This window comes from Lissotriton vulgaris, chromosome 4_1 (assembly GCF_964263255.1).
Source record: "Lissotriton vulgaris chromosome 4_1, aLisVul1.2, whole genome shotgun sequence".
NCBI lineage: Eukaryota > Metazoa > Chordata > Amphibia > Caudata > Salamandridae > Lissotriton > Lissotriton vulgaris.
The window spans coordinates 1,906,144,467-1,906,170,789 of NC_141691.1; the positions used below are offsets into that span (position 1 = coordinate 1,906,144,467).

General features: G+C 51.0%; 1 protein-coding gene across 7 annotated transcripts in view; it reads left to right on the forward strand.

Annotated features, from left to right (window-relative positions):
- PHF20L1 (PHD finger protein 20 like 1) overlaps positions 1-26,323 on the forward strand; it is a 648,585-nt gene that overhangs the window by 506,584 nt on the left and 115,678 nt on the right. For all 7 annotated transcript variants that reach the window (XM_086966240.1, XM_086966239.1, XM_086966235.1 and 4 more), the window contains one exon: positions 792-987. In XM_086966240.1, the coding sequence (XP_086822366.1) occupies positions 792-987 (196 nt within the window). The remainder of the gene's footprint in view (positions 1-791; positions 988-26,323) is intronic.

Below are 26,323 nucleotides of genomic sequence, written 5' to 3' on the forward strand. Positions count from 1 at the left end.
ATCCAGAGCTGTTACCCAGGTGTGTCAGACCTCCTAAAAGAGGCTTAAGGTAATGTGTTATTCTACAGAATTTTAAAGAAATGTGCTTGTTAGTCTATTCAGTGTGCATTACCCTCAATGAACACCCTTGAAGGAGAAGGAAAAGCTTCTTTTTTGAAGCCCTAATCAAGGAAATGTTCATAGAATTCTTCATCATCACTCCCTCTGTTTTTGCTTTAGTATCTCATTCTGCCAGGAATTGTGTTTTTAATAAATCTGGAGGATTGTCTTTGAGAAAGAATTGTTGTTACAGGTAAGTGTCTTTTCCTTACCGTTATTTTACGTTTGCCCCAATATATTTTGGCATTTAAATGTACATGTTATCAGTAATCTTGCCATCCAGAAATTTCATCTAAGATGGACCATAATATTTTCTTCCTGCAAAAATAGTCTTAGCATATGCCCACTCTTGGGAGTATCTGCAACCAATATCCCTTGCTCCACTTTAGCAGAAAGACAACAGTGTCCCCAATCATCCCCCCAATTCAATATTTTTTTAAATCTGATGTGTGGAATAAAAGATGGCTGAGATGTTCGCTTAGGAAAGGTTTGCTATCTTCACCTGTTGCCTGGAATTATTTTGAAAATGGTTTACCTTGTTGGCTGAAATGTTCATCCACCAGAAGCATTAATACTTACTGTACAATATTTGCAGCTAACAGTTTATTTTTTTTATTAACTTTTAAATTACTGGCTGATGAGCACTGAGTGTTGCACCATTGGAAAGTCTGATTGATGCTTTTCGTCCATAGGTCAGAGATGGAGTGCAAAGTATCGTTTCGATAAAGATTGGTTAAATAATGGCCGAATGTGTGGATTATCATTTCTAAACGAAAATTACTCACATCTAAATGCCAAAAAGATAGTTTCGACACATCACCTTCTTGCCGATGTGTACGGTGTCACAGAAATACTTCATGGTTTGCAACTAAGGATTGAGATACTGAAGTAAGTGGGTGTTTACACTGATCGCACATAGAACACATTATACTCAGGAGAACTGCATGCAATCACCATTATCAAATTATTCCTGCAATGCATACCTGGTAGCAGATTTGCATGATGGGTGTGTGTATAACAGAATCACTAGTGTTGGATTTGGATTATTATTTATAACCTGTTCATAATTTCTTGATCACCATAGTGTCTTCCTCATTTTCCCTGCAGTTGAAACTGTACCATCCTCCAAATCAGTACATTTCTTATAGCCATATGATTTTTCACTCTCTTGCAACAGATAGCCATGTTTGTCTGTCACAGATCACATTGTAGCCAATGTCTCAACATGTGCGAGATTGGGCAATGGATCCTCCCCCCCCCCCCCCCCCCCCTCCCCCCCTCCTCCTCCTCCCTCCACTTCAGAGTTGATGTGTTTTCTCCTTATTCTTGTGAATTGTTTTGCTTTCTTGATTTTTAGGGCTCGCCTGTTGTGCGCAGCACAGCTGGCAAGCTATATAGGGGCTTATCCAGTCTTTATCCACACCACCACTGGCTGGCGATTCCTTGCAGTGCATGAAGCGCGTGCACAATGCCACCAGCCGCCTGCCTGCCTGCCTCGCATTACCACATCAAAGGCAGCCCTCCCAGCTCATTTCTCACCAGCTAATTATTCACGGCCGGCCCGGCCGGCCGGCCGTACTTTCAGTTTCACGGCCGGAGGCCGTGTCTCCTTTTAAAACTTGTTTCTTTGAGGTATAAAGAAATTAGAGACAGGCGTTTTATTTAGGGATTGTGACTTCCATGCATGCTGATTACCCATTCCGGGGACAGTTCAATTTCTATTTTCCACCTGCCCTGAACAATTGATAAATCAGCATCTCTAACCAACAGAATGCAGGGGCTATTCGGGAGATTTCTCTTTAGAGAGCAGGGCAGAGAAAGCCAAGTAAGGCTATGTCTTCCCACCTTTCCCGCGCACGTGAAGGGGCACAGACGTCAAACACCATGCCTTTGAAATGCACCAACCTTTCATTAAATCTCAGATCCCTTAAAAGCAGAGGCCGATACCGCACGTTTTCCCTCCAGCTTGCCATGTGTCTTGCATTTCCGCCTCGTTTCTGGTGCTTTCTGTTTGTTCTTCACAGTCATTAACCGCCGCCTGCCATTAGAAGGCTGTAAAGTATTCCATGTGCCATTAAGGCGTCCGAGGGTCTTTGAATGCTGAGTGCACGCATCCGCCTCTTTCATTACAAACTCAGCTGTGACTCCAGCGCCTTAGTGACAGCTCCAATCTCTCATCATGTTAGTCACACCGAAAATATCTGCACACAAGGAAGGAAGACGGAAAAGCTACCAGGTTACAATGTCACAGACACACAACTCCCTCGAGATTCGGGTTTTAGCACGAACTCGGAGTGTGGAGTAGAGTTGTGTGTGTTGAGTGTGCTCCCCAAACATATCGCATCATAATTTGCACGAAGCATACCTGCAGCTCAATTTCTGTGTCACCCTCCCCTATCAAGGCATTTTTTTTTCTGAGCAGTGTCATAGCTAAGTGGGTTAATGTGCATGTTGTAGAGAACTGTGTGCAATTTGAAGATCATGGGTCCTGCGCTCACTAATGCAGCTCTCATTGTTAATGTGTCTATGGCCAGTGCTGTAACTTTCGTGAAAGTTGAGGTGTGTTCTCTAAAGGGCATGACCAAAAAAAGTGTAACTAGAAATCCTCTCTAAGATGCATGGCCTACGTATTATGGCTGTGGTTTAAAACCCGTGACCTGGCATGCATGAAGAAATTGAATGAACGCCACATAACAGATTTATTTGTACTGTACTGCACAATTGGAACGAAACTAGTCGTTCCATGGTCAGCAGTTTAACCACTCTGATGCTGAGTGAGTAAGCACTCAGATTCTAATATTGCTAAACAAATTTCTTGAAGTTGATTTGAAATACATCTCCAGATAATGTACTATCCGTTGTTTTATTACAACATGAGTGTTCTGACACCAGGGCCTCCTCGTAATAAGACCATTGAATCCTGCTCCACCGAGGCACCCATCATACAGCTCCACCGATGCACCCACCACCCAGCTCCACCGAGGCACCCACCACCCAGCTCCAATAATGCACCCAGCTCCACCGAGGCACCCACCACCCAGCTCCAATAATGCACCCAGCTCCACCGATGCACCCACCACACAGCTCCACGTACACAGCTCCACAGATGCACCCACCACACAGCTCCACCAATGCACCCACCACCCAGCTCCACCGATGCACACAGCTCCACAGATGCACCCACCACACAGCTCCACAGATGCAACCACCACACAGCTCCACAGATGCAACCACCACACAGCTCCACAGATGCAGCCACCACACAGCTCCACTGATGCACCCACCACACAGCTCCACTGATGCACCCACCACACAGCTCCACCGATGCACCGACCACACAGCTCCACCAATGCACCCACCACACAGCTCCACTGAGGCACCCACCACACAGCTCCACCGAGGCACCCACCACACAGCTCTACCATGCCCCACCACACAGCTCCACCGATGCACCCACCACACAGCTCCACCGATGCACCCACCACACAGCTCCACCGATGCACCCACCACACAGCTTCACCGATGCACCCACCACACAGCTCCACCGAGGCACCCACCACACAGCTCTACCATGTCCCACCACAGAGCTCCACCGATGCACCCACCACACAGCTCCACTGATGCACCCACCACACAGCTTAACCAACACAGCTCCACTGAGGCACCCACCACACAGCTCCACTGAGGCACCCACCACACAGCTCCACTGATGCACCCACCACACAGCTCCACTGATGCACCCACCACACAGCTCCACCGATGCACCCACCACACAGCTCCACCGATGCACCCACCACACAGCTCCACCCATGCACCCACCACACAGCTCCACCGACACAGCTCCACCGATGCAGCCACCACACAGCTCCACCGATGCAGCCACCACACAGCTCCACCGATACAGCCACCACACAGCTCCACCGATGCAGCCACCACACAGCTCCACCGACACAGCTCCACCGACACAGCTCCACCGATGCACCCACCACCCAGCTCCACCGATGCACCCACTACACAGCTCCACCGACACAGCTCCACCAATGCACCCACCACACAGCTCCACAGATGCACCCACCACACAGCTCCACCGATGCAGCCACCACAGAGCTCCACCGACACAGCTCCACCGATGCACCCACCACCCAGCTCCACCGATGCACACACCACACAGCTTCACCGACACAGCTCCACCGATGCACCCACTACACAGCTCCACCGAGGCACCCACCATACAGCTTCACCGAGGCACCCACCATACAGCTCCACCAAGGCACCCATCACACAGCTCCACAGATGCACCCACCACACAGCTCCTCCGAGGCACCCACCATACAGCTCCACCAAGGCACCCATCACACAGCTCCACAGATGCACCCACCACACAGCTCCTCCGAGGCACCCACCACACAGCTCCACTGATGCACCCACCACACAGCTCCACCGACACAGCTCCACCGATGCACCCACCACCCAGCTCCACCGATGCACACACCACACAGCTTCACCGACACAGCTCCACCGATGCACCCACCACACCGCTCTACCGATGCACCCACCACACAGCTTCACCGAGGCACCCACCATACAGCTTCACCGAGGCACCCACCATACAGCTCCACCAAGGCACCCATCACACAGCTCCACAGATGCACCCACCACACAGCTCCTCCGAGGCACCCACCACACAGCTCCACTGATGCACCCACCACACAGCTCCACCGACACAGCTCCACCGATGCAACACAGCTCCACCAATGCACCCACCACACAGCTCCACAGATGCACCCACCACACAGCTCCACCGATGCAGCCACCACAGAGCTCCACCGACACAGCTCCACCGATGCACCCACCACCCAGCTCCACCGATGCACACACCACACAGCTTCACCGACACAGCTCCACCGATGCACCCACTACACAGCTCCACCGAGGCACCCACCATACAGCTTCACCGAGGCACCCACCATACAGCTCCACCAAGGCACCCATCACACAGCTCCACAGATGCACCCACCACACAGCTCCTCCGAGGCACCCACCATACAGCTCCACCAAGGCACCCATCACACAGCTCCACAGATGCACCCACCACACAGCTCCTCCGAGGCACCCACCACACAGCTCCACTGATGCACCCACCACACAGCTCCACCGACACAGCTCCACCGATGCACCCACCACCCAGCTCCACCGATGCACACACCACACAGCTTCACCGACACAGCTCCACCGATGCACCCACCACACCGCTCTACCGATGCACCCACCACACAGCTTCACCGAGGCACCCACCATACAGCTTCACCGAGGCACCCACCATACAGCTCCACCAAGGCACCCATCACACAGCTCCACAGATGCACCCACCACACAGCTCCTCCGAGGCACCCACCACACAGCTCCACTGATGCACCCACCACACAGCTCCACCGACACAGCTCCACCGATGCACCCACCACACAGCTCCACCGAGGCACCCACCACACAGCTCCACCGAGGCACCCACCACACAGCTCCACCGAGGCACCCACCACACAGCTCCACCGAGGCACCCACCACACAGCTCTACCATGCACCCACCACACAGCTCTACCATGCACCCACCACACCGCTCCACCGACACAGCTCCACCGATGCAGCCACCACCCAGCTCCACCGATGCAGCCACCACCCAGCTCCACCGATGCAGCCACCACACAGCTCCACCGATGCAGCCACCACACAGCTCCACCGATGCAGCCACCACACAGCTCCACCGATGCAGCCACCACACAGCTCCGACACAGCTCCACCGATGCACCCACCACCCAGCTCCACCGATGCACCCACCACACAGCTCCACCGATGCACCCACCACACAGCTCCACCGATGCACCCACCACACAGCTCCACCGATGCAGCCACCACACAGCTCCACCGATGCAGCCACCACACAGCTCCACCGATGCAGCCACCACACAGCTCTACCATGCCCCCACCACGCAGCTCCACCGATGCACCCACCACAGAGCTCCACCGACACAGCTCCACCGATGCACCCACCACCCAGCTCCACCGATGCACCCACCACACAGCTCCACCGATGCAGCCACCACACAGCTCCACCGATGCAGCCACCACACAGCTCCACCGATGCACCCACCACCCAGCTCCACCGATGCACCCACCACACAGCTCCACCGATGCACCCACCACACAGCTCCACCGATGCACCCACCACACAGCTCCACCGATGCACCCACCACACAGCTCCACCAATGCACCCACCACACAGCTCCACCGACACAGCTCCACCGATGCAGCCACCGCCCAGCTCCACCGATGCACCCACCACACAGCTCCACTGATGCACCCACCACACAGCTCCACCGACACAGCTCCACCGATGCACCCACCACACAGCTCCACCGATGCACCCACCACACAGCTCCACCGATGCACCCACCACCCAGCTCCACCGATGCACCCACCACACAGCTCCACCGATGCACCCACCACACAGCTCCACCGATGCACCCACCACACAGCTCCACCGATGCACCCACCACACAGCTCCACCGACACAGCTCCACCGATGCAGCCACCGCCCAGCTCCACCGATGCAGCCACCACACAGCCCCACCGACACAGCTCCACCGATGCACCCACCACCCAGCTCCACCGATGCACCCACCACACAGCTCCACCGACACAGCTCCACCGATGCACCCACCACACAGCTCCACCGATGCACCCACCACACAGCTCCACCGACACAGCTCCACCGATGCACCCACCACACAGCTCCACTGAGGCACCCACCACACAGCTCCACCGAGGCACCCACCACACAGCTCTACCATGCCCCACCACACAGCTCCACCGATGCACCCACCACACAGCTCCACCGATGCACCCACCACACAGCTCCACCGATGCACCCACCACACAGCTCCACCGATGCACCCACCACACAGCTCCACCGATGCACCCACCACACAGCTCCACCGACACAGCTCCACCGATGCAGCCACCACACAGCTCCACCGATGCAGCCACCACACAGCTCCACCGATGCAGCCACCACACAGCTCCACCGACACAGCTCCACCGACACAGCTCCACCGATGCACCCACCACCCAGCTCCACCGATGCACCCACTACACAGCTCCACCGACACAGCTCCACCAATGCACCCACCACACAGCTGCACAGATGCACCCACCACACAGCTCCACCGACACAGCTCCACCGATGCACCCACCACCCAGCTCCACCGATGCACACACCACACAGCTTCACCGACACAGCTCCACCGATGCACCCACCACACCGCTCCACCGATGCACCCACCACACCGCTCCACCGATGCACCCACCACACAGCTCCACCGAGGCACCCACCATACAGCTTCACCGAGGCACCCACCACACAGCTCCACCAAGGCACCCATCACACAGCTCCACAGATGCACCCACCACACAGCTCCTCCGAGGCACCCACCACACAGCTCCACTGATGCACCCACCACACAGCTCCACCGACACAGCTCCACCGATGCACCCACCACCCAGCTCCACCGATGCACACACCACACAGCTTCACCGACACAGCTCCACCGATGCACCCACCACACCGCTTCACCGAGGCACCCACCATACAGCTTCACCGAGGCACCCACCATACAGCTCCACCAAGGCACCCATCACACAGCTCCACAGATGCACCCACCACACAGCTCCTCCGAGGCACCCACCACACAGCTCCACTGATGCACCCACCACACAGCTCCACCGACACAGCTCCACCGATGCACCCACCACACAGCTCCACCGATGCACCCACCACACAGCTCCACCGAGGCACCCACCACACAGCTCCACCGAGGCACCCACCACACAGCTCCACCGAGGCACCCACCACACAGCTCCACCGAGGCACCCACCACACAGCTCCACCGAGGCACCCACCACACAGCTCCACCGAGGCACCCACCACACAGCTCTACCATGCCCCCACCACACAGCTCTACCATGCCCCCACCACACAGCTCTACCATGCCCCCACCACACAGCTCTACCATGCCCCCACCACACAGCTCCACCGATGCACCCACCACCCAGCTCCACCGATGCACCCACCACCCAGCTCCACCGATGCACCCACCACCCAGCTCCACCGATGCAGCCACCACACAGCTCCACCGATGCAGCCACCACACAGCTCCACCGATGCACCCACCACACAGCTCCACCGACACAGCTCCACCGATGCACCCACCACCCAGCTCCACTGATGCACCCACCACACAGCTCCACCGATGCACCCACCACACAGCTCCACCGATGCACCCACCACACAGCTCCACCGATGCAGTCACCACACAGCTCCACCGATGCAGCCACCACACAGCTCCACCGATGCAGCCACCACACAGCTCTACCATGCCCCCACCACACAGCTCCACCGATGCACCCACCACAGAGCTCCACCGACACAGCTCCACCGATGCACCCACCACCCAGCTCCACCGATGCACCCACCACCCAGCTCCACCGATGCACCCACCACACAGCTCCACCGATGCAGCCACCACACAGCTCCACCGATGCAGCCACCGACACAGCTCCACCGATGCACCCACCGCCCAGCTCCACCGATGCAGCCACCACACAGCCCCACCGACACAGCTCCACCGATGCACCCACCACCCAGCTCCACCGATGCACACACCACACAGCTCCACTGACACAGCTCCACTGATGCACCCACCACACAGCTCCACCAATGCACCCACCACACAGCTCCACCGACACAGCTCCACCGATGCACCCACCGCCCAGCTCCACCGATGCAGCCACCACACAGCCCCACTGACACAGCTCCACCGATGCACCCACCACCCAGCTCCACCGATGAACCCACCACACAGCTCCACCGATGCAGCCACCACACAGCTCCACCGATGCAGCCACCTCACAGCTCCACCGATGCACCCACCACACAGCTCCACCGACACAGCTCCACCGATGCAGCCACCACACAGCTCCACCGATGCACCCACCACACAGCTCCACCAATGCACCCACCACACAGCTCCACCGACACAGCTCCACCGATGCACCCACCGCCCAGCTCCACCGATGCAGCCACCACACAGCCCCACCGACACAGCTCCACCGATGCACCCACCACCCAGCTCCACCGATGCACCCACCACACAGCTCCACCGACACAGCTCCACCGATGCACCCACCACACAGCTCCACCGATGCACCCACCACACAGCTCCACCGATGCAGCCACCACACAGCTCCACCGACACAGCTCCTCCGAGGCACCCACCACACAGCTCCACCGATGCACCCACCACACAGCTCCACCGATGCACCCACCACACAGCTCCACCGATGCACCCACCACACAGCTCCACCGATGCAGCCACCACACAGCTCCACCGACACAGCTCCACCGATGCACCCACCACCCAGCTCCACCGATGCACACACCACACAGCTCCACTGACACAGCTCCACTGATGCACCCACCACACAGCTCCACCGATGCACCCACCACACAGCTTCACTGAGGTACCCACCATACAGCTCCACCAAGGCACCCACCACACAGCTCCTCCGAGGCACCCACCACACAGCTCCTCCGAGGCACCCACCACACAGCTCCTCCGAGGCACCCACCACACAGCTCCACAGATGCACCCACCACACAGCTCCACAGATGCACCCACCACACAGCTCCACAGATGCACCCACCACACAGCTCCACAGATGCACCCACCACACAGCTCCACAGATGCACCCACCACACAGCTCCACCGAAGCACCCACCACACAGCTCCACCGATGCACCCACCACCGCCGAGGCACCCACCACACAAATCCGCCGAGGCACCCACCACACAGCTCCACCGATGCACCCACCACACAGCTCCACTGATGCGCCAACTAAGCTCCACCAATGCACCCACCACACAGCTCCACCAATGCACCCACTAAGCTCCACCGTTGCACACACCACTCAGCGCAACCACAGCATCACTCAGCGCAACCACAGCATCACTCAGCGCAACCACAGCATCACTCAGCACCACCACAGCATCACTCAGCACCACCACAGCATCACTCAGCGCAACCACAGCATCACTCAGTGCAACCACAGCATCACTGGTTCAAATATGTTCTTTCAATGTTTCAAACTGTTTTCAAGCTTTCACGCTTTATTACAAATCACAAAAAGATGTTAATATTTCACTTCTGTTCTTGGATTTTCGTCGCAATAAAAAACACTGAACATAATCTTCACAAAAGTTATTTACAAAAGTTTAAGCTATTGCCATTACAAATTAAATAAATTATTTAAGTATTATTTAAAAGCCATTGTTATTTGTAATATCAATACATCTAAGTCACGTAAATACAAAACATGTTGCATTACAAATGCTATAGGTGTCACATTTGCGAAAGTTATAACTATTGGCATTGTAAATGACAAAGCTATTATTTAGCTATTTTAAAAAATAACACAAATAAAAAAAATTCATTTGTAAGACCAATAGCTCAAACTTTCCTAATGCGAGCCCTATTGCATTTCCAATGCTTGTTTTCTTTAATATTTTAGCCTTTGTACTCAACAGGAGTACATATCTTACTTTTTTCTTAGTCTTTTTTCTGTCTGCAACTCCTCCCTAGGGATCCTGTTATTTCTCTCCCTATTCACTACCACTTTAGTACACTCACTCACACCCCCTCCTGCAGAAATTCAGCACTGCTGCTGTTCAGTGTCTCTTTCTCTTTTTTTTCTCCACCTGTTCTTCAGTCTTCTCTGCCTTCCCTGAAGTCGTTGGACACATCACGTGCCCTTGCTGCTATGGATTGTATCAATTTCTGTAGAATTCTTTTGAAAGCATTGACAAAATATAAGTGACAGGTGATCATCTTGGAATGTATTATTTACCTTCAAGGTGGTCACAACATTGTGCCTAGACTCTGTGTGGCAGCCATCAGAATGATATAGAAATATCATTTCTGATGGTTACTTCTAACCAGAGTCCTCACCTTTAGAACACTCCCAGGTGCCAGAGTGGATCTCCAGACATTTTCCAACAATGCTTATGTGTGCCAGGAGGTGAGGCTGAGACTCATATTCCCCTGGTAGTGACAGAACGGAGAGCACATTGAAGTCATCCATTTGAATCCGGAGCTCCACTCCAGACTGTCTGTCTTCAGATGACTTCTGAATCCCTATGATGATCGTATGCTAGAGACAATGTGTGTGTCGAGAGTACAGGAAGATGATATCTTTCACGGACCTGCATAACATGCTTTTGTGATACCTAGGCTATATAATAGGACATAGAAGTCATGTGAGAAGTGCACCCATATGCACCCAAAGTTGATGCAGGAACAAGTGGTGTATCTGTATGTCGCACTTCAAATTTCTTGCCCGCTCACGTTCACAAAGCAGTTACCCAAATAGTCCAGTTCCTGGTTGAAGTCTTCCAGTAATTCAAAAGTCCTGCCATAAGTTCAAGAACGCCTTCCGGAGACGCATCCTGCTTTCGAAATCTGGTGAGAAGGTGCAAGGACGTGAAGTTAAAGTTCTGATGTATACTTCTAACTTGCAGATTCCTTATCTTAAGAATATTCCCCAGGCGCCAATCTGGGTTAGTAAATTTTCAAAAATAGTGCTCTTGACCTTGTTTTGCCCTAGAAGTGACTGAGCAGAGCCTCATATACGCATAACCCCTGCTCGACAATATCAGTTTCTTTCTTTACACTCAATCTGCTCCACTTTTTGTTAGTGGATGAAACCTTTAAAATTCTTTTTTCATGTGTGAAGGGGAACAATGTTCCCATTGAAGAGTACAGGGTTCAAACTTTGGCACAACTGTTGGGAACAGATGCCAGTGACTGACCCATATGAGGTCTGCACCTGGTGTTTAGACTTTTGGAACATCTTCAGAACATACAAATAATGTGACCTCATGCACTCGAAGGCCATCTTGAACTGTGAGGCAAAGCTTTATGTTGCAGAACAACAAAAGGAGTCACAGGCATCACACAAGTTCTGCTCCAAGCCGAGAGCACGGACCAGCAGATTGAGGCCTTTAAGGAGGCTATGCTATATATTTTTGACACACTTCTGACTCCCTCTGATGTGCCTTCAAGCGACAAGGATCTGCAACGGTCTCCAGTCAGGTTATTGCTGGTGGTCTGCCCTTTACCCTGTCTGAGCCCCTCAATACCACTTCCGGTTTGGCACTGACTCCAGTGCATTCTTCTGCTCCTCGTCGGAGACTTGTCCCGGTTCCTTTTTCATAAACAATGGTCCTGAAACAGCCGTTTGTCGAACCCCTGCTGATTCTGGGCTGTGTCCTCTAACTGGATCTGTCTATACCCCCTACCAAGCTTGCTCTATGAATCCACTCCAGCGCTCCCGGTTCATTTATGTTCAGACTCATTAAAAGAAAAAAACTTTCCTCAACCATGTAGTCTTCTTCAGAGGCTCGAACCACAGTTAAACTGTAATGATGGAGATGATTTACCCCTACATTACAATGACAATACTGTATACATGGATTAGTACGAGGCCGGTGAGCTTGATACTTTTCCTGATACAGGTTAGATTTTACCACTTGGACACCCAGCGGATGAGAATGCTTCATTTCTCATTTTGAGTAAACATGTGGCTGAGGTTCTAGAACTACAGCTGCCTTCTGTTGAAGTCAAGACATGTCCTTAACTGAGGTTTTCCACCCTGTTCCAGCATCATCTGAGACCTTACTTCTATTAAATAAAACCCTGATTGGCAACTTTATAGACACTTGGGCTAAGCTTTGGCCTTGCCAACAGGTATTTATTTATTTCAAAGTTTTATATAGCGCGAACAAGATCTTTGCAGATATCAGAGCGCTTTACAGGACATGGGGTGATAGCATAATAGTGGGTAATAGTTGAGGTAGTTAGGTCCGAAATGCATAGTTACATAGGTAGGTCAAAATACAAGAGGAAGGTACATGGGATGATAGCATAATAGTAGGTAATAGTTGAGGTAGTTAGGTACGATATGCATAGTTACATAGGTATGTCAAAATACAAGAGGTAGTTCATAGTTGAGGTAGTGTAGGTAGAAGGTGCAGTCACCGGTAAGTGACCAGTCGCCACAGAACAGTACCTGGTGGACCAGATTTTCTTATGCCGCACCCTACTCCTGAGAGTTTGGTGATCCATGCTGATACCAGCAAAGTAAATCCTGATTCCTTCCCCACAGTTCCTCCAGAGAGAGAGTCAAAAATGATTGAAGCATCTTGGAAGCACATGTTAGCTTTGGCCAGCTTGGCATTGAGATTGGTCTGTGTGGTCTGTTATACGCATTCCGTCTGGGACATGGCCAGCAAGATATTTCTAGCAGTCCTGCAAATGTGTTGGGCCTCTAGCTTAAACCATCCAGAATGGACCTTACACAGCCAAGAATGTAATTAGGAACGACCTCGATACTACCTATGCCTTTCAATGGGGCATGTCTATTTGGCAAAAGGTCTGACTCGTCCCTCGAACATTTTAAGGAAAGCAGAGCAATGATGCATTCCTTTGGGCTCACCCCTGCTCATCAGCTTCCTCATCAGTTTTGCTCATTCTGAGGATACCCCAGAGATCTGTGGTATAGCCAGGGCCACTGGAATTATGCGACAGAGGGAGACCAAATTAGGCAGGAAGAAAAGGCAAAAAGTGTGGCATAAAGCAGCACATTTTGTGATGGTACTCATTCATTATTTTATCATTTCTACACCGGTTAACATTCCCTGAGAAAAGAGTTCACCTTATTAGTATCAATGTAACACCCACATACAGCAATAAACAACTGACAGCTGACTAGTCAGCATTTGTAAAAAGCCTTTTGGTGCGCAGGAACCTGAGTCGCCATATTTTTTGTAACTTTTGATCCGTTTGAGCTAGAAACATTTGTTTTATGTTTAAATCTGCAGAATATGAAACAAAAGTTTCTGCCTGCTTGATGGCTCTTGGTGTACCATTTTAAATGGGTGTTTGCTGCTCCTAGGCTTGTGCGACAAACTATGCTGTCTTATGAGGCACGAACATGATATGATGCCAAGGCATTTGAAGTTACTGGGGAAAAATACTACATCCATGCCAAACATTTTTGGGCAGAGAAGTATGCATCCTACTTAAATTGTTGACGACAAGCCTCACTAGTTGTCTGCTGGCTGTAGTTGTGCAGAGTAAGGCAAATTCATTTTTATAGGTCTGTCTGCAGTTAGATTGGCTTACAGGTGTCATTTGTGGCAATTTTGGGTTCCAGTATAATTAATGTAAATCTGGAAGGTGTGCAGCTCCTAGTGTTTCATAGCATGAAAGCACACAGTCAATCATGTTAGGATGTAGTTGAGATGCTGATTCCACTGTATTGGATCTGATGTGACTCTGCTTCATCCCAGCTTGGTGTGCTCTCCTGTTAAGAGGTAGGTAGGTGTTAGGCTTGGTCACCATACTTTTGTGAAGGCAGTTGGATTCTCTATTCTCATGTCACTTGAAGCACAGTTTGAACTCCATCCTGTTGTCTTTTTGATGTTCAGTAAAGTTGCTTGGCAGCTTCTTTGTAATCGAGGATGTAGGTGAATATTACTGTAGGTTCAGAAACTGTATCTAAATGACAAGTTGGCTCATATATATATATATATATATATATATATATATATATATATATATATATATATATATATATATATATATATAACCAGTTTAGCCATGTAGAGGTTCCTTTTGACCATTATAGTTTATGAACAGTGCAAAAGACCTCACATTTAACCATGGAATCTACAGGGTACTAATGGAGTACTTTAACAGTGCATTTGGTATGGTCTTAGTTATGACGGTTAAAACGCAGTCTGGCCACCAGGGCCCAAATACTTCAGAGCCTAGCAATGATTTTTTGTGGAGACCATAGAATATAATGCAGTGTTTGAGTTGTTCTAGGATGAAGGCTCTCAGCAGCATAAGTATGTAGTCCGTGTAGGGAAGTTAGAGAATTTTTTTGAAGACAAGATAATTGCATGTTCACACCCTTTGCTACTGCTTCGACTCAGAAGCCAAAGAGAGCCATTCAAATGGTAGTGTATTTGGCTCAGTGTCCCTAAATACTCTGATCTGCAAACATTCATGCACAGGAAGCCCTTCTTCACCTGGTGGAACATATGGTCGAGGCATGAAGTTGTTCTTTGGAATCTTCTGACGATTTTCCCAGCTTGAGTACATGTGGGTGTCTTAAGTGTACATTTGGAAGTTCACTTGGGAATGCAAGCAGCTGAGCCTGAGGGTCAATCAATCATGACATTTATATAGCGCGCTACTCACCCGGGAGGGTCTCAAGGCGCTGGGGGAGAGGGGTGTGTCACTGCTCGAACAGCCAGGTCTTGGGTTGCCTTCTGAAGGAGATGGTCTTTGGTACGTCTAAGGTGAATGGGGAGGGAGTTCCAGGTCTTGGCTGCCAGGTAGGAGAAGGATCTTCCTCCGGCGGTGGCTCTGCGGATGCGTGGTACGGTGGCGAGGGCGAGGCTGGTCGATCGTAGCTGGCGGGTGGGCGTGTAGAAGGTCATGCGGTCGTTGAGGTACTTGGGGCCCAGGGCGTGTAGAGCCTTGTGTGCGTGGGTGAGGAGTCTGAACGTGATTCTCTTGCTGACGGGGAGCCAGTGCTGTTCTCTCAGGTGTCCGGTGATGTGGCTGTGTCGGGGGATGTCCAGGATGAGTCGTGCGGAGGCGTTTTAGATGCGTTGGAGTCTTCTCTGGAGTTTGGCTGTGGTTCCGGCGTAGAGGGCGTTCCCGTCGTCCAGTCGGCTGGTGACGAGTGCCTGGGTGACGGTTTTCCTGGTTTCAGTGGAGATCCATCTGAAGATCTTGCGGAGCATGCGCAGGGTGTTGAAGCACAAGGAAGAAACGGCGTTGACTTGTCTGCTCATTGACAGGGAGTAGTCCAGGATGAAGCCCAGGTTGCGTGCGTGGTCCGTTGGTTTGGGGGCGGTGCCCAGGGCCGGGGGCCACCAGGAGTCGTCCCAGGCGGAGGGTGATGATCCCAGGATGAGGACTTCCGTCTTGTCTGAGTTCAGTTTAAGGCGGCTGCTCCTCATTCAGTCGGCGACGTCTTTCATTCCTTCGTGTAGGTTGGCTCTGGCGGTGGTGGGATCGTTGGTGAGGGAGAGGATCAGCTGGGTGTCGTCGGCGTAGGAGATGATGTTGAGGTGGTGTTGGCGTGCGATGGCTGCGAGGGGGCTCATGTAGGCGTTGAAGAGGGTCGGGCTGAGAGAGGATCCTTGTGGTACGCCGCAGATGACTTCGGTGGCCTCGGAACTGAACGGAGGGAGGCGGACTCTCTGGGTTCTTCCGGTGAGGAACGAGATGATCCACTCCAGTGCTTTCTCTCGGATTCCGATGTTGCTGAGGCGCTTCACTAGGGTGCGGTGGCAGACCGTGTCGAACGCTACGGAGAGGTCCATGAGGATGAGGGCCGCTGTTTCCCCGTTGTCGATCAGGGTTCTGATGTCGTCGGTGGCAGCGATTAGGGCGGTCTCTGTGCTGTGGTTGGCCCGAAATCCGGACTGCGAGTGGTCGAGGGATCCGTTAGTCTCGAGGAAGGCGGCAAGCTGTTTGACGGTCTTCTCGATGACTTTGGCCGGAAAAGGAAGGAGCGAGATGGGACGGTAGCTCTCCGGGAAGGTGGCGGTGTGGAAGGAGGAGTTGATGGTGTCTCGGAGATGGGGTGCGGCGTGGCGGCGGCTTTGTTGAAGACGTGGTGTGGGCATGGGTCGGTTGGTGATCCTGGGTGGATGGAGTTCATCGTGCGGGTGGTGTCTTCGGTGCTGATCAGGGTCCAGTTGCAGAGGGTGGTGGTGGCGGGCTTTGGTTCGGTGGTAGGGTGCGTGGTCTGTGAGTCGAAGCTGTTGTGTATGTCAGCGATCTTGCGGTGGAAGAATGAGGCGAGGGAGTCGCAGAGGTCTTGCGTGGGGGTGATGTAGTTGGTTCCGGCGCTGGAGAACTCTTTGACAATGTTGAAGAGTTCCTTACTGTCGTGGGCTTTGTTGTCCAGTCGTTCTTTGAGTGCCGTCTTCTTGGTGGCGCGGATCAGTTGATGGTGTTTGCGGGTGGCGTGCTTGTGGGCGGTCCAGTTTTCTGTGGTGTGGTCAAGCCGCCAGGCTTTCTCGAGGGTGCGGCAGTTCTTCTTGGATTCCTTGAGTTCGTTGGTGAAGCAGGGGGTTTTCTTGCTGCCGGGTCTGCTGGGAGGGTTCCTCAGTGGTGCGAGATCGTCGGCGCAGGCGGTCAGCCACTTGGTGAGGTTGCTGGCTGCTACGTTGGGGTCCGTTGTGCTGGTGGGAGTGTTCTGGCTGAGGGAGGCGGTGAGCTGCTCGGTGGTGATCTTGCTCCAGCTGCGGCGGGGGACCCGTTGCGGTTGGTGGTGGGTCGCATTTCTACTGAAGCTGAAGTGGACGCATGCTGTGATCTGTCCAGTGGAGTCCGGTGGCGTGGCTGAAGGAGACGTGCTTGCTGGATGAGAAGACGGGGTCCAGCGTGTGTCCGGCGTAATGGGTGGCGGAGTCCACCAATTGCTTGAGTCCGAGGTTGTCCAGCAGGGCGGTGGTGTTCCGGTCGTTGTTGTTCTCCAGGTGGAAGTTGAGGTCCCCTAGGAGGATGTAGTCGGCGGAAGGAAGGGCGTGCGGGCTGATGAAGTCTGCGATGTCTTCGCTGAACTGCGTGCGCGGTCTTGGTGGCCTGTAGATGAGGGTGCCTCGGAGGGTGGTCTTGGGGTCGGTGTGTATCTGGAAGTGCAGGTGCTCGGCGGCGGGGAAGGTTTTGTCGGAGTTAGTCGAGATGCGGATGGTGTTCTTGTGTACGATGGCGATGCCTCCTCCCGTCTGGTTGATGCGGTCCTTCCGGGTGATATTGTATCCGTCCGGGATGGCTGTGGCGATGTCGGGCGCTGAGGAGGCGTTCATCCAGGTTTCGGTGAGGAAGGCGACGTCCGGTGCAGTTGCGTCGAGTAGGTTCCCAGAGTTCCACGGCGTGCCTGTGGACGGAGCGGGTGTTCAGCAGGATGCACTTCAGGTGGTTGCTGTTAGTGTTGGAGTCGGCGGGGGCGGTGCAGGTGAAGCGGCAGGCTTTGCAGGCGAAGGCTCCGTTGGTGCGTCTCGGGGTGGCTTGGTAGCAGGTAGGGTTCCGGCCGGCATTGAGTGCGTTGAGAGTGGCCGCGTCGTAGGTCAGTCGTGAAGTATGGCATCGGCGGTGGGGACCAGGGGTCCGGGCGCTGGGCGCCGTCCAGGCGCGGACGGGCGCACCTTTGGCGCGCCTTCGGCGCACAACCGGCGCATCCGCTGCGCTTCAACGCTGCGCGTGCGCACGGTCGCCATTTATGGCGAAGTGCAGGGAGGGAGGAGCAGCTGGGAGGCGGGAGCGGGGAGGGCACAGAGGGAAAGGGGGCGTGTCCACACTCGCGGCGGGGAGCGGGGCGGGTGGGCGCAGGGGAAAACTGCACAGGGGGGACAACAAACACAAGCAGGCAAGCAAGCAAAAGGTACAAAAATAGGAAATAAAATGCAATTACAATACAATTACACTATAAAACAGACCAGCAAAGTAAATGCGGGAGAACAACGATCGTCGGCGGTGGGGGGCGTGGCCAGAAGGAAGGAAGGCTCAGCGGGCTGGGAGCAGCGGCAGGAGGGGGGCACACGCAGCGCGGGGTGTCCTAAGAATAGGTCAGGGTGGATATAAATATTGAAAAGAAATCACAAGACAGATGATGAAGATCTTCACAAGACTGAGCGTGTGCATGACTGATTACCCGATCCTAACGTCTTAGCTTCATTTGATAAGAAATCAGTGGAACCATTGCAGTGAAAGTACAGAAATGGCTGTCCAATGTTAGAGGATTGCCAGCAGGATTGGAGGGTCTAAGGTTCATAGTTCATAATTTTCTTCTTATGGCCAAAGGAAGAAGATGCTGGATTTAGAACCCTTCAAAACGGTGTAGAAAGTAGTTAATTTGTGCATACTCTTTGTAGTTTTCATCTCCTCCTATACCTTGACTTTGCAGAGCAAAGGGAGTTAGGATATATGCCTGCAGTTGGCCCTGATTTTTGGGTAAGAAAGTTTTGTTTAGAAGAATAGATTAGATCGCATGTTTCAGATGGCTCAGAATTGTAACAGAGCTAAGCGAGTTCTTGATCGGGAGAGAAGAGTACTTTAAGGCATGTAGGTGAGCGCAGATACAGAGACGAATTGGACACCTTTTGATTTGATGACCAGAGGTTTAAAATCTCAGCAGGTTCCATCGGTATGAAGGAGGACTGTAGTGGAGGAGATAAGATGAGGGTGTAGTGGCGGTCTACCAGGGTGTTGACAATGGATTTGGCAATTAAGACTCCAAAACTCAAGTTATATACAGTTTATATTGGAATATGCAGTGTTCACTTTTTAAGGCATTCGGTTTGTACAGTTCCTCAGATATAATAAATTCCCTTAATCTGATCGGTACCTCGTATTCATTTTGTAAAGTGAGCTTTTATGTCTATCATGATGGCTTTGTGATGTCCTTCCCTGTGTCTTTTGTAGCAAATGCATCTTTAGGTTTGAAATGAGCTCAGAGATTTCCTCCCAAAAAATGCGGCTGTGTCCCGATGGCAGTGGAAAACTACTGTGTTGGAAGGACTATTCGGATTCATGATTAGGGTATGGTGATTGTTAGTAATTGGGTTTCTAGTTGTCAGAGTATGCACCCTGTACAAACAGGAGCCACAATCCTAGTCCGGGTAAGCTAGATACACACTGAAAGATAACCCGTGCTCACCCTTTGGTAGCTCGACGCAGAGCAGTCAGGCTTATGTAAAGAGGCAATCTGTGAAGTATTTGTCCGACACAAACACACAGTAACACAACGAAAACACCACAAAAAGAGTCTACACAGGTTTAGAAACCTAATAGATTTGAAGCAATAGCAGCTTTAGGAGTTACTTGAGGTCATGCTGGACTGGTGCAAAGTCAACAATTCAAGACGACCACAATGAAGCGTTGCTGGGGACAAGAGCCACACAGGTCCAATGAACAGGGTACCTTGATCCTGGTCACAACAGCGAGATGAAGGGTGCAGACGAGGGATGCATCAGAGTCTGGCCCGCATTCGAGGCAGTGACGATTTTCTTCTCAAGGTGGCGGCGATGCGCCTGGGTCCATTTAGTGAACTTCCGAGTGCGATGGTTCCGAAGACGATGCACCAGGTTAATCCACGCTGGAGGGATGATGCATCAATCTTCTCCACGCAGTGGCGGCGATGCTTTGGTTCCGAAGTGGTGTTTCCAGACGCGATGCAGCAGTTCTAAGTGTAATGCGCCGGGTACTACTCCTCAACAGGGTCGATGTGCTGGTTCTGCTGCACACCGACTGGGGATGCGTCAATTTCCGTGATGCAAGTGTCTGGGTCCACATCCAGTTAAAAGGCTCATTAACAGGGGCAGAGACTTTGATATCCCGGAGTCTCAAGCAACAGAAGGCCAGCCAACACACCAGTGGAGATCACTTCATTTGCTTGCCAGGGTACTGCTCTCCTCAGCAGGGCCAGAGAGCAGCAGGCAGCAGCACAGCACAAGATTAAAGCAGGCCTGTCAGGGCGGCAATCCTGTGGAGAGTCAGTCCTTGATGCAGCTCATCAGTTCTTCAGACAAAGTCCAGGTGTAGGTCCAGAAGTGTCTAATTTAGTAAGGTCGGAGACCCAGTAATTGTACTAAAGTGTGCATTTGAAGTGGGGGTGACTTCAAAGAAAGGTGTTTGAATTGCACGCTGGTCAGTTCTACCCAACAAGTGCACTCCGGTCCATTCTTCTGAGACCTGGCTCCAGATTATCAGTAGAGGGTAATCAGCCCTTTGTGTTGGAAACAGACGCTGCCTATTTAAGTATAAGACTCAGCTCCCCTTCTCTTCCGGCTCAGGAAGAGCCAGCAGAATGCAGAGGAGTACCCAGACATACCTAAGCTTCCTGTGTTTGTGGCTGTCCAGAGGTAATGCACAAAGTGTAACTGTCACCCACCCCAGATGTGTATTGGAAACAGGCTGCAGGCACACAGACCAGTAGGATAAGAAAAATGTCCACTTTCAGAAAGGTTATATTCAGCTTTGCCATTAAAAAGGATTCATCATTACCATTCCAAAGATATCAAACAGGATGTAGCTCCTACCTTCCGATCAGGAATTACAGCTTTAAAGTGTTGTAAGAAATTCCCAATGTAAACCTATGAGAAGAGTAGGCCTCACAGTAGTGAAAAACGAATTTAGGTGTTTGTCACTACCAGGACATTCAGAGCTTAACAGTACACAGCATACCGTTTACTTACACAGTACCCTGCCCTGTGGGCTACCTGGGGTCTACCTTAGGGTGTAACTTACGTGTAATAAAAGGAGAGTTTAAGGCTTGGCAAATAGTTTTAAATACAAAGTTGATGTGTCAGTAAACTACACACACAGGTCTTGCAATGGCAGGCCTGAGACAGGTTTGAAAGGCTTCTTGCGTGGGTGTGGACAATTGGTGTAGCCAGCCTACTAGTAGAATTTAGTTTACACACCCTTGGTATATGGTATACTACTTTACAAGGCACTTACAAGTAAACTAAATATGTGGGATGTGTATACACCATCGAAATCAGTACTATTTCCTGTCTGTGGTGATCAAGGCAGAGGAACTTGGGCAGCTCAATTGACTCCGGCCATTGACTGTTTTCAGTAACTCGGAATTTATATCTCCTGTAACCTGACCATTTTCTGGACGCATGACAATAATCCTTTACTGTCCTGTGTCCGAGAGGAGGTGAAACAGTGTCTCCCATGCCTTTGTCGTTACTCAGGAGGTCCGCCCTTTTTAGAATGGTATCATTACTGCAACACTTATTGTAGAACATCCCCTATGACATTCCACAATCGTGGTTCCGACAAATGAATGCAGTACTCATTCGCTTCCTGGAGGGTGGGGAGGGGGGCGCTATTAGAGTAGCCCTCTGCAGTTGTGTCCAGTCTACCTATTGTGGGGGCATAGCCGCAGGAGATGTGTATGCTTATTACTCCACCTCCCACCTATTCAACATCAATGAATGGTGGTATAGTGAGCAGACCGACCTGGCATATGCCTTAGAGAGACAAGCAATGGGCAGCCGCCAATGCTAGACTTCCTCTGTAGTTATACTGGTATAGACCACCTGCCCCCAGCGGCCAAGGAGGTCATTCAACTATGGCGGCCGACCATCTGGCAGGGTGGCTGGTAGGGGAAATTGACTCAGTAGACCCCACTGTGGCACGGAATCTTCATTCAGCAGGTGGCTGCGCTACCTAGGTTCCGTGCATGGGACCTTATTGGCTTGTCCACAATGGGGGACATTATGAAGGGGACAGTGCTCAAATCCTTCCAATAGTTGCAGGACAAGTATCGGCTCCATCGCAGCCAATATTGTAAGTGTTTACAACTCAGGCACATGCTAACACCGTATATAAAGGACTAGACAGACCTAACAGAGTTGAATCTATTAGAAGTCAGGCTGTTGATGGGGAATCTCAGCTCTCATAAGATTAGACCATTATACCAAACCCTGATTACGCACTGCCATACCAACCTGGGGGCACTGCTGGCTACCTGGGAGGGGGGACATTGAGAATTTAAATGATGATGATTGGACTGTGGCCCTGGTAGGACCCCAGGGTGCCGCTATCTCCTCACATCACTGCCTAATCCAATTTAAATACCTGCATCGCGCCTACTACACAAGGAGCTGCCTATAGCGAATATGGGTGATCTCCTCTCTCACAAATATCCACTGCAGCGGCGGGAGAGGGGGAGGGGACCTTCTCCACACAGTATGGAGCTGTACCGTTTGCTGACCTGGCACGGGCTGACCTCTTGTCTAGCTCGGGTGCTGTCCTGGCAGATCCCCCTCAAACCGAAGTTATTTCTCCTGCATAGCACAGAAGCGAGAGGTGGCAATAGATACAAACAGCACCCTCTGTTTACGGGAGTGACATTAGCTAAGCAGGATATCTCCCAACATTGGAAAACAGTCGCCTCCACCCCACGTAGTGGATTGGTGGAAGTGGGCCATGGACAGATGTATGGGGATGGAGATATGTCTTTCAGGCCATGGACTGCTCCCAGAAGCATAACAAAATCTGCAAATGTGTGCAAAATATAGGGGTATTGATTTGCCATCTGTACAACCCTCCGAAACCCTTAGAGATGGAGGTATGGTCGTATAGACTTGAACACAAAAGTAGCCTGCAGCTGTAATCACATTAATAATGTGGACATTTATCCTGTTGGGTTTAAAGACTAGCATTCAGTCTGTGCCTGGTTTTTGAATTTATGTGACATTGGTATCGCTTAGAACTGCAGAATACCTGATGTATGTGTATATGCGGGCCTTTTAGGATGTGTTGTATTAATAAAACCACCATAAAATTTGTTATAAACAAAAAGTGTATACACCAATATTACCATGTTTAGAAGAGAAGCACATGCACTTTAGCACTGGTCAGCAATGGTAAAGTGCTCAGTCCTAAGGCCAACAAAAAGAGGAGCTAAGCAGGCAACTTTTTGGGGAAAGTCCAACCTAATGATGATCAGTATAACAGTGATTAACCTCAAGTATTTATGAAGTGTAAATTCCCTTTTCTGCATTTTGCCACTGAACAGCAGATGTTGCCCAACTTAACCGTTCTTATTTTTATCAAACACTGCGGGATTAAAAGCCGATTTAAACTTGTGATCATGAGGTCAAACAAAGATCCCTGCAGTGAAATCATGAGTCTAGTGCATGAACAGACCTGACGGAGCAGCTTTGTCTTGTAAGTTAGTACTACTGCCTCCCTCCCTCTCCTTATTCTGCAGGAAGATTTGATTGGCCCGAAAGGAGGAGGATGCCAAAAGTGGCTCTTGCTTTTGTCTCCAAACCATGACACAGTGAGGCCAACTATATGGCATTTGGAGTCTGTCAAAAGGTCCTGGTTGTCAAGACATATTGGTGTTCATTGGGCCAAGCATGAGGTAAAGGACTTGAAGCATGTCTAGATCAGCCATATCATTTCAATTAGGTGACGAGAGTTCTTTGTCTTTCTGGAGTATGAAGAAGGCAGTGTGTTTAGAGATGCAGATTGGGGTTGTACATAGGATGACAGGGCAAATCAGTTGTAAATTGGAGAGTGGAAATCCTTTGGAGGTTTCAGAGGATCTTGAGGTAGCAGAGTGGCACTAGGCGAGGCAGTAGCTGTAGGCCATGTTGGTGTACACCCCACCTTAAAATTATAAAATGAGTGCACCACTTGTGTCAAAACAAATGTAACAAGAAGAGGGCTGCTACAAGGAGGCAGGTCACATAAGCTGCTCCTGGCTTTGTTTCTATGTTGCAACATTTCCCCCTGAGCAGTGCTTGTATGCAGCCCTTCTCTGTGAAAATAAAAAAGGGTATACTGGAGGAGGGTGGCACCTGAAAGCTGAAGTGCACTGAGGTGGGGGACAGAGAGGGACTAAGCCATTAGCAAAATGCTGGTTTTGGCAACTCTCCCACAAGGAAAAGTCCTAGAACTGTCCTGGAGTTACTTGAGAAGTGGCACAAGATGCCAGTATTTTGCTTCCCCTCTTCAGTGTGTGCATGTCTTCCTTGATGCTTTGGTGAATAACCCTCCCTTTGGGCAACCGCCCGATGACAAATGGATGTACCTCCCGATCAGTAGGGGCATGGGAGGGCGAAACACTTGTCAATGTTTTCACTGTCCCCTTGAAATTGATAGGGACTTGCCTGGTTCTTCCGAAGAAGGACAGCATAACATTGATACTTTAAGGTACTGGATGGAAGCCACTGCCAAGGGCAAAATAACAAGTTTTCCCATCCCCTTATGAGGAGAATATAATACATGGGATTCTGCAATCTGTGTATGAAAACCCGTCTGGAATTTCTTTATGATCTGTAACTTGTTTTGCAGTTTTTAAAGAAATGATGTCAGATTTCAACTGTAATAACTTATTACAGTTAAGTTCTGACATCACAATTCCTGCTGCCAGCAGCCAGGGAAAAGTCAGGTGAGGTCATAGAGCATAATTAAAGCAGCTGTTAAAGAAAGAAAATGAAGCACTGCCTTCCTTTCTTCTGCTTTTTTTTTTGCTGTACAGTGACAAGTAGAAAGTATATATTTATGGCAACAAGTTTATTTTTTGCATTCCTTGTGTAATTATAGAAAAGTTAGAATCTTTCTCCATGTTTCTACTGCACTTTTTATCTTATCTTATCTTTTTGTAACAAACATCTAACCGCTAAATTGATGTTTAATTTTACACTATTGATTCTATTTCTCTTTTTCATGTCTACAAACATGTTTTCTGTGTCAATTCGAAACAGCAACTCACTAAAAATGTAAGTGCTTAGTGGGAAAGCGGATGGTGTGGTCGGGTATTATAAGGAATAAATTACCCCTGCCACACATCTTAAGCATATTTCAAGTCAACTCGGAGTTCCATAACCTTTCAAAGGAACTCAGCCTTCAGCCGCATTCCTTAATATAGCCATGGAACTCCTTAGTGACTTGTGCTCTAATGTATGGCAGGTGGTATTTAAAGTTTGCCTTGACCATTATTTCTCCTTTCTAACGGGCTCTGAAACTACAACGCAAGCAAACGCTCATCCTCCTACACCCAACTTTAAAACTGGCCGTAACGTCATAGGTCTTTTTTGATCAAATACTGCAGAAAAAACTCCAATCCAATCAAGATCCACATTCACTTAACTCCCTCTGAAGGTATCATCTACTCCTACCTCCACTGCCTCTACACACAACCACGCCCCCTCCCAAGGTCCCTATATGCCAAAGTCCACCTCCTATATGCACAACCCACTCTAACATTCACAGTCTCAGTGCACAACACCACCACCTCTCAACACCCCTACACCCCAACTTTCACCACTGCAGCATTTTACCCACCACCTCCCAAGGCCCCTATACTCCAACACCCACCACCTCAGTGTACGACACCTCCTCCCAAGGCCTCTATACCACCACCTCAGTGCACAACCCCGCCACTTCCCATGGCCCTGTTTCTTGTTCATTTTTTAATGCAGTGTCTGTGCTTTTCAGAAGGTCGGACTGTGACTGACGGGGCATCTACGAGGAATGGTTAGAGTATGTGCCCCCCCAT